Source organism: Chaetura pelagica, unplaced genomic scaffold, assembly GCF_000747805.2.
Source record: "Chaetura pelagica isolate M959 unplaced genomic scaffold, ChaPel_1.0 scaffold11, whole genome shotgun sequence".
NCBI lineage: Eukaryota > Metazoa > Chordata > Aves > Apodiformes > Apodidae > Chaetura > Chaetura pelagica.
Genome location: NW_009952694.1, coordinates 2,733,039 through 2,744,583, shown reverse-complemented (window position 1 = coordinate 2,744,583; position 11,545 = coordinate 2,733,039). Strand labels below are relative to the sequence as shown.

General features: G+C 37.1%; 1 protein-coding gene across 1 annotated transcript in view; it reads left to right on the top strand.

The window, feature by feature from the left end:
- RALGAPA1 (Ral GTPase activating protein, alpha subunit 1 (catalytic)) overlaps window positions 1-11,545 on the top strand; it is a 140,507-nt gene that overhangs the window by 10,257 nt on the left and 118,705 nt on the right. Inside the window, exons 3-4 of the mRNA XM_009993938.1 lie at window positions 9,429-9,539; window positions 10,074-10,123. Coding sequence (XP_009992240.1) covers window positions 9,429-9,539; window positions 10,074-10,123 — 161 coding nt within the window. The remainder of the gene's footprint in view (window positions 1-9,428; window positions 9,540-10,073; window positions 10,124-11,545) is intronic.

Here is an 11,545-nt window from a genome sequence, read left to right as displayed (position 1 = left end):
GCTGGAGCCGGTGGGCGCCGCGGGGGATGCTCCGGCCCGCGCTGTTGTGCCGAGGCACGTACATCTCCACCGCGTTGGAAGGTGGATTTCGTTTGGCAACTGTAGATGGAGGCGGAAAGCTGGTGTGCTTTCCTCTTGAATTATTTTCGAGAGCAACATAAATGCTGCTAACTCGGTGCACTTGAATAGAAGTGGCTGGTGAGCACTGACGGTGCCCGTGACTCCCTAATCCATTTCCTCTAAATGCTTACAGTAGCAACTTATGTTCGTGTATGTTTTCAAGGTAAGAGGTAGGTCAGCAAAGGCTCACTGGAGTACATGTAGATGAGCTTTAATACAGCTAGTCTGAAAACACTTGGTTTGCCCGTTGATCGAGGAGGGAACATTAGCACCTCAGTCTTGCCGCAGTTCTTTGTGAACAATGATTAGAAATTGTGATTAAAAGCAATTATCGCCTAATGCAAAAACAGTGGGGGGATAAACCAGAGTTAACCATTTTAAAACATCTGTTAGTTGCATGTGTTTGTAAATATTAAGTCATTGTCATCAAACTGCTCTTGAAAAAGGATGTTTGGTATATGTCTTTTGGGCCCTTCAGTTCTGTAAGTGCATGTGTTGCTTTGGACAATTTACCAACATGTGAGCAGGGCTGGGTCAAGGGCAGCTACATTCCTTATTTAGCATGAATACCAAATGGATTGTTTTGGCTTCTGCCCACAGTCTGGGGGTATTTAAGTACCTTCGCCTCCAAAGCTGAATTCTTTCAAAGGAAAACAGTTATTGCTCCCTTTATGCTTTTGGAACAAGTGTTCCTGTATGGCAGTATCTACTACGGCATAACTTATTTTATGCAACAGGATAATTATTTAGACTTTTGAATTGGGAATAGTTGGGTAATTCACCATCCAAGACACTTCAGTAGTCAGATGTGTCCTCTTGCCTCACTCAGAACGTTGCTACTCTTCTTAACTAGCTGTACCAAGCCAGTTGTGGTGCACTTCTTGTTGATTTATATTTAGTTTTAGCAACGTCATTAGTTGAAACTGAAGAGGAAAGACCATTATAAAGAAACTGTACCTCTCTGAATTTAGGTTTCCTAGCCAAAGTATGTGATGTATTTCTAGTTTTGAATTAGTCTGCTAAACAGTCTGTGATTTTGATCTGATCTGTTGTAGATTTGGTACTTCTGTTTCTTGCCTTTTATTGACAGGACTTCCCTTCAGTTTTCTTAATATTTTGATGTATTCTGTGAGATGCAAACCGTGTGCTCTGTGTCAAGCAGACGTTCTTATCTAATCTAGGGTTTCTACTTATTGGCTGCGAGACAGACTAAATCTGCTGGGACGTGTTTTCGCGTGATTGCCATTCTACTTTTCCCCCTGCATATACGTGTATATCAGCTGTTGAAGTACAGCTGTCACATACCCTTTCTCCGTGTCTGGAGAATACAGTGTGTGACTGTAAGGATGGGACAGAACTCTTCAGCTGGTCTGTCTTGGATGCAGCTACAACATTTTGTCATTATGCAGGTATTAGATGCACAAGGTATAAAATCAAGGTCTGTTTTTGGGGTCTGTTTTGATATTTGTCTATATATTCCTACTCTAGTGTGAGAGAAGTATATAGTAGATTATTTGAAGTCCATCTTCTGCTATGATCACTCCCTTGACTTATTCCTAAAATTTCTCTGCTCCTTAAACTGGCTTTCAAAGCATAAGCTTCATACCATTTTTTCTCCAAGTGTTTCTTTGACTAGTTTGTGGAACCAGATTAGAAAAAACAATGTGCCCACATAAGATAGAAGGCTGCCTGAGGTGGCTTCACACGCAGGCACCATCCTGCAGCATGAGCAGTGTAGTGCTGCATTTTCCTGTTTATCTTTTTTCTTGTGACAACTCCCCCAGCATAATAAATGGCATGTTTCAGGGAAGGCAAGCTAGTTGTTGCCAACAGACTATCTAAGGGGAGAAGGGAGGAAAATTCAGTTCAGCTCCATTCAGCATTTTTATGAATGAGAAATGATTTGTCTTGTTTGTTGCTCTTAGCCCCTCGATATTGCAGACTAAAAGGCTATCCAGAAGAGAATTGTCTCTTATTCATAAAATCCTTTCTGTAGGCCTGCAAGGTATATTGGACCAGAGTTAAGTGTTTTTGCTGTACTTTTTAGTCTTTGGTTCAACAGTGATAAACTGAAGTGTGGCCTTGGATTCATGGTTAAGTCTTGAAGGGAGGAAAGGGAGTATGAGTTTGTTTTCCCTCTATTTCATCAAGGCATCCAAAGCAGCAGTTCCACAGTAAGCTAAAATGGAATAGTCATGAAAAGAGGTGAGTGTTTTTTTTGTAATTCAGGAACCAAGGAAAATTCAGTGAAATTTAGGTAACTAATTATGAATTGATTAAATTATTTGTAAAAATAAATAATAATACGAGAGCAATGTATGGATGTTATAGACATAAGGATTTTTAAATAGTTTTTAAAGCCTTTAGGAAACCTCCAAATAGTAATACTATTCTTGAAACGTCTGGAACTATCTGACTTAAGAGATTTGATTATTTTTAGGTGTATTGGTTTCTTCCTGTAGGGAGGTCTTTATGCCTCCCTTTTTTTTTTTTCCTCCTGCTTAGTGTTGTCTTGCTCACTCTGTTACCTTTTCTCAAACTACTGTTCTCTTTTGTTTCTATATGCTGGAAAGGCTATAGCAGATTTCTTTACTGTGAGCTACTGCATTGGTTAGAGTGTATCAACCTTGAGTGGGAAGGTGGAATGGGATTGATACCCTGGCAGGGCTGTATAGCAGCAACTAAGCCATATCAGGAGCAAGGCCCTGCTGCAAGGAGGGCTGCAGCTGCCATTGGTGCAGGTGTCATCACTGAGGCTTTTCTGGCAGATGAAAGTGGAGGCACACAGTGCATGTTATGGAATTAGGTATTGTCTGCAGAACGAGGCCCGTGATTTTCCAGAAAAATACGTATTTTTAACAGTCCCAAGTGAATTAGTAGGTAATTGCAATTTTTAGGATCATTAAGAGGAAATAACATGGAAATAGCATTGCATTGTTCTTAGAATCAGTGTTGCACGGTTTAATCAGATTTAACATAAAAATAAAATTCTATGGTTTTAAAATGGTAGGTCATAAAAGTTGGTTCTAGTACTCCTTCAAGCATCAAATAGTTCTTGATTTGTCCTTCTGTTAAAACAGTGCTTTGAGAACTCTAAATAATTAAGGCAGCTAGATGTTTGACCCTTTCATAACAACATAGCTTAACAATATTGATTTATTCTTTTGTTCTAGCTTTGATGTCAAATATGTTGCTGATACCTCTGGAATTTATAGTTTCAGTCAGAATTGTTGGTTTGTTTTTTTTTTTTTTTTTATAAAAGATAACTCCCCTAATATTTAATGATTTCTGCATAATCTTACCATGTGTACACAAGTCAAGTTAATATACTTGGGTTTAGATTTACTTTTAGGGCTAAGTTCTTAAGAAATTTTTTTTTTATTATTATTTTTTAGAGTAGGAGTTACAGGCCTGTAATATTTTAATCCATAGTAAAGGGAAAAGGAATGTATTTTTTCCTCATAAATTATTTTATTTGCATCTGACACCTTAAAATTACACTGCTTGCATCTCTATAACCATGGAGAGAATGCTTGTAAAATGTAATACTAAGAGAACACAGTATTTGAAGTGTGGGGTGGTTGTTTATTGTTTTGTTATTCTTGATGGTTGGTTAGTGCTCCACATGTCATGTAAGTGATCTCTGGAAGGGAAAAGACAAGCTATACTGGACAGAATGAAACAGACTACATTGGACATCCATTCTGATATATTGTTTAATATTAATATACCTAAAGAGAGATTGCCTTTGTCTAAAGGGATTTTAATTTAAGAAATCTATTTCACTGGCAGTCAGCCCTAATGCTTCAGCTGGATGACATTCATTGGTGTTGCAAATCATCAACATCACTCATTACAGTATCACTTGTACACTATAATAAATGAAAAATGGTTTATGGTCGTGCAAGTGAGAGGCAAGTGAGAAGCTACAGCAAAACTAGTCGCCTTGAATTTTCTTTGGAGATAACTGTTCCAGAAGTTTCTGTAGATGTGCAAAGCTGTATTATTTTTGGCAATAGTTGTACTTTTTTTTTTTTTCCTTGCCTGGTAATTCTAACTGCAGAGGACATGTCAGCACTGTAATTCATGGATTTGGCTGTGGGTTGAGTGCAGTTTAAAAAAAAATCAGGCTTGATGTTCTGTCAGTCTTGACTTAACCCTGAACCGATTTTGTTCTGTTTTGGCCAGCAGGAAGGTTTTGGCTCACATTACAGTCAACTTGCAGAGAGCAGCAATGGCCAGTGCTGCTGGCTGGCAAGGGCAAGGGCTGGAGCCGGATCAAAGCCCCAGGCTAGACAAAGAGGCAGCTCTGACTGCTTGGATGCAAAGGAAAGATCTGTGTTGGGGTTAGCTTGTGACAGGTCGAAATGAAAACAAGTACATTACTACGAAAGTGTTTGAAGTTGCTTAAATAAAAGCTTAAGTTCTGGGAAATCTGTCAGTTTTTATGGAAGCATTTCTTAAAAGCTTACTAGCATAACTCTTCTGGAGTCTGCAAGCAACCTGAAAGGAGAGCTGTCAGCTGTTTCTGTTGATTCCTGTAGAGCACCAGTGTTGACATTTTAAGAGTTGGTATGTAGATGATGTTCACTGGTGCTGTTAATCAGCTCATTCATTCATGTTTTTTTTTCTTGTATGTTTGTATCTAAAATATATGAGTGATCAGGAGTTCAGACTTGTCTGATGCAAGGTGGACGTCCATTAAAAGATATCTTGAAGAGTGTTCCTTTTTCAGTACCAAAAATCTCAATAATATTTTCTTTGGCAAAATCACCTTTTTTAAAGAAAAGGATTTTTTGGTAAATAGCTGATGTTGATCTGAAACAGTAAAGGCTAATGTGAAGCCCTTGTTTAATAGGTTTGCATTTGTAGCTCGTTAGAAATCTTGTGGTTTGTTATCAGGTCTCTTGCTTTGACAGTCTGTTAACTATGCTAGAGCCACCAGTTAGTTCTGGAGGTTTTCCACTTAACCTTTCTAAATTACATTCTTTTCTAGTCAAGAGACTGTCTCTGTGTAACTGAATGTCTGTACCGTTTTGCTGTAAAGCAGCCATTATATTTTTCAGCTTGGAGAGTTAAGAATGAATAAGTTATGTTTGCCATTTTGCTTGTATGTTAACGCTTAGATACCTCTTGCTTTCTAATGGCACCAGTTTGTTATGAGAATTGATACTGGACACTTCAGTCTATAGCAGGCCTCCACTTTACAGAAATAGAAGTCTGGCTCTCTTCCAGGTAATTGTTTGCTGCAGTTGTCAGTGGTATTTTATTTTTGGGTAGGGGTGAGCAAAAGTGAGTTAAAAGCCAGTAAGTCTCAGAATGAGACAGGATAATGGTTTTGTTATACTATGTACTGTAACAATTGTATGTATAAACATAGTATTAAATTTTGAATTGCTTAAAATTTAATTTAAATTTAACCACATGATCTGTAATGATGTAGACTATTTTTTTTTTTTTTAATTCTGTGGTAAATTTCTGCAATGTTGTGTGTGAACAGATGAATGCAAATGTTTTCTTCAGGCAAGTTAATTTATATCCAAGATCTGTGTAAGGGTTTTAGTTTTACGTTCAGTATTTTGATTGCTTACCCTTAAAGCTCTGTCCTGTGTAGAAAGTACATGCTTACCTGGTTTATAATATTTCAATTTCATGTAGCAGGCAGTTGTCTAAGTGGTATAGATGCATTTCCCTTGCTAACTTAACTTATTTATAAATATGTAGTAGATGTTGTGGATTAGTTTATAATAATGTAGAAGGTAATACGTAGAAAACAAAATAAACTCAGAAGGAATGTTGTCTATGTTACAAGTTAAAGCCTAGCGAGATACTCTTCCCACAGAGGATAGGGGTGTTGTATGTGCAAACTTGTAAGCTTTGCAGAATCTGGCTTAGGCAATCCCTTACCAGTTTAAATATACAGTAGAAATCTGTGTTTTTTTCTGGTTCATGTTTTACATCTGACAAAGTAATTTGTTAAGCTCTCTGAGGTGGTACTCTTGCACTGTAATTCTAAGAACGGTATGCTATTCAAGGTGTAATAGGCTTCCTCTAAGGTGTAATGTAAGTGTTAGAATTTTATTGAAAAACTTCTGTGGATGCAAATTCTTGCTGGTTTAGAAGGGATGTGCTGATAAGTGAACCATAAAAAAAGCATTGGAGCAAATGAGTTTGCTCTCAGGCAGAATTCTGTGGCAGAGCTGATTTTCCACAAGAAAATTGTGGCTTAGAATTTTCCCTAAAATTGATCACTGTGAATTTTCACTAAAATTGATCACATTTTGAATATCTTACCAAGATACTCGGGGTGGGAGGGGAAAGAAAGTAACCTTTCAAGAAGTTTTAAACAATTAACTTTCAAAAAGGGTTGATTAATTGATAATAGATGATAAGAAGTTCCTAAGAAAATAATTAGCCACTTGAAAATATAAGTAAGTTCCTAAAAATATGATCACATGCAAGCACACAAGTTGGTAGAAGAGGTGGAGGATTTTTTGTTTTGATTATTTGCCTCTTTTAAAAAATATTTTATTTTTTAAATTTAGTCCTGCTTTGCTTATAGCTCCAGTCTGTAAGTACCAAGAACACAAGGAATATATTAGTTTGTGTTAGTTACATCAGTCTGTGGTAGGAGAATACAAAGTTCTTTTGTTAAAAAATAAATAAATATATGCATTCTAAGTCAGGGAGGAAAGCCTATTTTTGCGTAATCCCACTTCATGTAAAAACAGGGCTATGTGTTTCTTTTTAAAAAGGAATAAAAGATTAAGTAGCCAAAGCAGACAACTTCTGGTAAATTCTTAGATCAAGGCTATATGAAAAGAACATACAGATGCTCCTTGTAGTGGAAATTATTTTTGCTTCTGAATGCAGCATTCATGTTACTTTGGTAGACTGTAGAGAACATACAGTGTTGGATAAAATGATTTAACATGAGAGAATTGAAGAGCTGGATCTTTAATTCATCACAAGGATAAAGGTGAATTGAATGTTTTAGAGACATTTTCATTAGGAGAAAAAAAAATCATATCCTTAATTAATGAAGAAAGCAAGTGACAGCAATGTATCTCTTTGGAAGCTTTAATGTTAAAGTAATCAAGGAGAGCTGTATTCTCTCCATGTATGTATCAATCATGTAGATTGGCTTCAGTATACATGTAGCTGTGAAATGGAACAATGTATGCAGGTGACCAGATGAGATTATTTACAGATGAAACTTCTAAGATTTTCATTGTTGCATTATATGATTATTGCATTATAAAAATGCAGCATTCCTGTGTGTCGATTGGCAGAGACCCCATTTAACTACTTCTTGTCCCTTTAGTGTTTGGTATTAGAGTTTTTTGTGCCTTTGCATTAAGTGAACATTTCGACTGCTTTCTATGTGCAGTTCCCATACAGCAGTAAAATATATGGACTAAAATATTACCACCCTCCTTTCTCCCAGAAGTCTCAATAATTTCTTTCTTTTCCCTTCAATCTTCCTATCTCAAACCCTTTTGATTTGCTTCCTGCTCTCTTTTATTGTCCATAGTCTAGAACACACTTAGGGTTCTGCCCTGTGGGTGGAAGTGGTTGCAATGGTTGTGCTTATGCTCTACTCATAGCTCTGTTTCTGGTGCACTTGAACTGACTGCCTGAAAATCATGGTCTAGTTTGTTTACAGTGAAATTGGTTTGGTGGGGGTTTTTTTGCCCTTGCATTAATATTTCAGACTCTAAACTCTATCATTTCTGCTGTTGATCTGCAAGTGGTGTAGTAGTTCTGCAAAACCGAAGGTTTGGTGGTTCTGTAGATGGTTAGGCACACGCTTGCCACTTTGCACTACTGAATTCATTGCTAGCTAAGCTGCCTTGCTTCAAGAATTGATCTGAGCTGTTAATATAGTACTGTCTTCTCTGAGAGCTCTCCTGGCTCCAGTGCACTGATTATGCAAGAGGTTGGCAGAATGCTGTGGTGCTGCAAAAACTGAACATGTATTGGAAACTTTTATAGTAAGGTGTATGATAAAATGGAGCTGATAGTCCTCTAGTGCTTCATAATAAAACAGAATGGCCTACTTCTGGGACATCCTTTCCATTGATTGTTTTTGTGCTTTATGCTCTACCAGTTTTATATCCAGTCATGTGCAATTATAATGATTGTTGTTATTCTAAAAAGGGTTACAAATTATGATCCAGTAAAGAATTAGAAGAGGACTTACAGAAGATATATCTACAGGGAAAGATTATGCCAGTAATCAGTGAAGATACACTGATACAGTGTAGGGAACAAGGGTTTTGTTTGCCTTATCTTTCTTCATGTTTTTGGGTTTGTTTCTTTTGATTCACATCAGTGTTCTGAAAGGGGAGAGTTTTGACTTTTAAAGTTACTGTCTCAGTCTTCCTCTATGCTTCCATACTATTGTTCTGTCCACCTAGTTTCTCTGGTCTTAGGTATTTAAATAACAGGATAGGGAGTGTCTTCTAGTGCAGCGTGTACTAAGGCTTGAAATAATTTATTTAAAAGATCAATTTTAAATTTGTCTAGATAAGTCATCATCTTTTTCTTTAACTGAGCATTTGCACAAAACCATCCAGGAGGTTGCAGGAAGAGTGTGTGGAAACCTTGCTGAGGTACATGAGAAATCACATCCCGCTATACTCACAATGATGTTTCCACCTCAGGGTATCCCTCATGTCCCCAGCTTCTGATCTCCTGAGACCACACAAAGGAGTATAGGGGACTGGGCCAGATTGGAAAGGAAAGGGCATGTTGGAGCTTTAAGGGAGCAAGGAGGCAGCAGTGGGACTCCAGTGCTGCTGTTTACTTCCTCACAACCTGTTTCTCTACAGAGCAGATGTGACACTCGCTTACCATCTTTCTATCACTTATTTAAGCAAGTTTAGTTGTGTCTTGTAACTACAGCTGGGGACAGTGGTGGTCTTTCCGTTGTAGAGTTTAGGCAGGGTCATTTGCTTTATTTTGCCTATTTGCCTATTAAATTAACAATTAAAACAACCTAAATTTGTACAGTGCTAGTCCTCATGGAATTCTGACTCATGACTGGGGTTTGCAGGCATTACTGTCATGCAGACAATAAGCGTGCAAGAAAACGCTGCTTCCCGTTTTAAAATTCACTAGGCACTAACAGTATGCCTTATCAAATTTCATTATTTTCAGTTTCAAAGAATAAAAACTTAAAAAATTTCCAAACCAATCATAATTTTTCTTTTAAATACTTTCATTTTTCACTACTGGATAATGGTATGCAGTGGTTGACTGAATATTTGAAAGATATAAAAAGAATGTTTTATTCTGTTTTTCAGAGAATGCAGAATCCATTGATCTCAAGCAGTTTTTCGACCTACATTTCTCACATATATATTATGTGTTCTTTGAAAACTTTGTGACTATTGAAGTAGGTCTTAAGCAAAAAGGTAAGTATTTCAATTAGAACACTTCTTATCTTGGTGCTTCTGTTTGTGTTATAAAGCAAGGTGGTGTTATAAGTAAAGCAATGTGTCTGTGGTGACAAATGGCAACATTAGCTGTGCAGAAATACGTGTAAGCACAAACTTTGCAAATAAAGGCACAGCAATTAGAGGTGCGTGCAGTGGAGGTGAGCAAGGAGTGTTTATTCTCTGATGACTGATTTTTGCCTGTTTGGAAAATGAGGATTAAGATGTTACACTTCTTGTGTTCTACAAAACTATTCTAAGTTTTTAACAAGATACTGTGTAACTTAATCTCAACCAGCTGTTGGTGGCATAATAGAAAGTCATACAAACTTGTACTACTATAAGCCATAACTTTGAAATATACCTTTTTAATTTGCAGAATGAATGCAAAATTGTCATTGTAGGAATGCATATTTTCATGCATTTCTTTGTCATGGAATGCTTTGTCAGCATTCCATATATTTTGTTTTGATAATAAAAATGTATCTTCTCTTTATTTTTAACTGCGTCTAGGTCACAAGTCTCAGAGAGAAGAATTAGATTCTATTCTTTTTATTTTTGAGGTAAGATACCTTGAATGTTTCTGTATTAGTTTTTTGCTTGGAATTAAGCCCTATTAAATAATAACAGTACAGCTGTTCTATGGTTGCCTGGAAAGATGCTTTACATTTAAGTAGATTCCTTTTTTCTTTTCATTAGAGTTCAATATATGTGCTTGGTGTGAGAAGAAAAAGAATTTGACTTGCAGTTTTGCAGAAAGATGTCTTAACTGGAAAAAGATGGGTTTTGTCTCTGCAGATAGTTCATTACTCTTTGGTGGTGGTGGTTCCCCCCTCTTTTCCAAAGTCTTATACACTTTGAAATTCGTGTATAGGTGACCTCTGATTAGTCATGATCTTTTTTGACCTTTTGATTGCATGTTACCTCTGATTTTTCTCATAATAGATTAGTACTGCAGAACTCATTTTTTTTATCCCTTTTATTTTCAAAAATATTGATACATTGAAAATAGCATTTCACAATATCCTTACCAAAAGCATATCTTAATTAAGATGAATTAGAAACTAATTTAATGAAACCAGAACATTTCTGAGCAGGGACTATAGTTCACAGGTAGCTTTGAATGTCAAGTTTTTGTCATTCCTTTTTGGTGAAGGCTTCTAATTACAGAACAAGGATTGTGGTTTTTCAAAATACATTGTATTGAAAGCTGGTGAATGCTTATCATATGATTGAATACAAACTCAAGATTTAATTTTTTTTTTTAAATGAGGTATATTGGCCCTTTAAACTGTAGGGTAAGCTGTTACAAGAAGAATGAACCTGAAGAAACCTAGTTCATTTGTTCACTAATTCCTGCATAATTGGATGTTAGGTGACCTATGCTTTGGAAGCAGTTGCAGATGCTGCTGGAGGGCCACAGCCAGGAAATTATTTGGGAAATCAGGTTACTTAAAAATTGCTAATGCTTCTAGCATAAACTTCAAAGTGCTACATAATAGATGTTTAAGTGACTGTCATTAACTGCTGTTTTTCTTACCATCATGATGATCATCCTCCAGTCTAGCTGCAGAGGTGTTAGATCATTACTGCCCCAGGTCTTCTCTTCATTGTTTTGCTGCAGCTCATAACCCCGCTGTCAAGAAGGCTGAAGCAAATGTTTGCTTGTGTCACAGATGCAAGTTGACAGCTGAGCATCCTAGCTTAAGCCATTGTAAGGGTGTAGGAAGGCTCTACAGACAGACTGGATCGATGGGCTGAGGTCAGTTTATGAGATTCAACAAGGCCAAGTTTTGAGTCCTACACTTGAGCCGCAACAACCCTATGCAACATTACAGGCTTGGGGAAGAGTGTCTGGAAAGCTGCCTGGTGGAAACGGACCTGGGATGCTGGTCAACAGCTGGCTGAATATGAGCCAGCAGTGTGCCCAGGTGACCAAGAAAGCCAGCAGCATTCTGGCTTGTTTCAGAAATACTGTGGTCAGC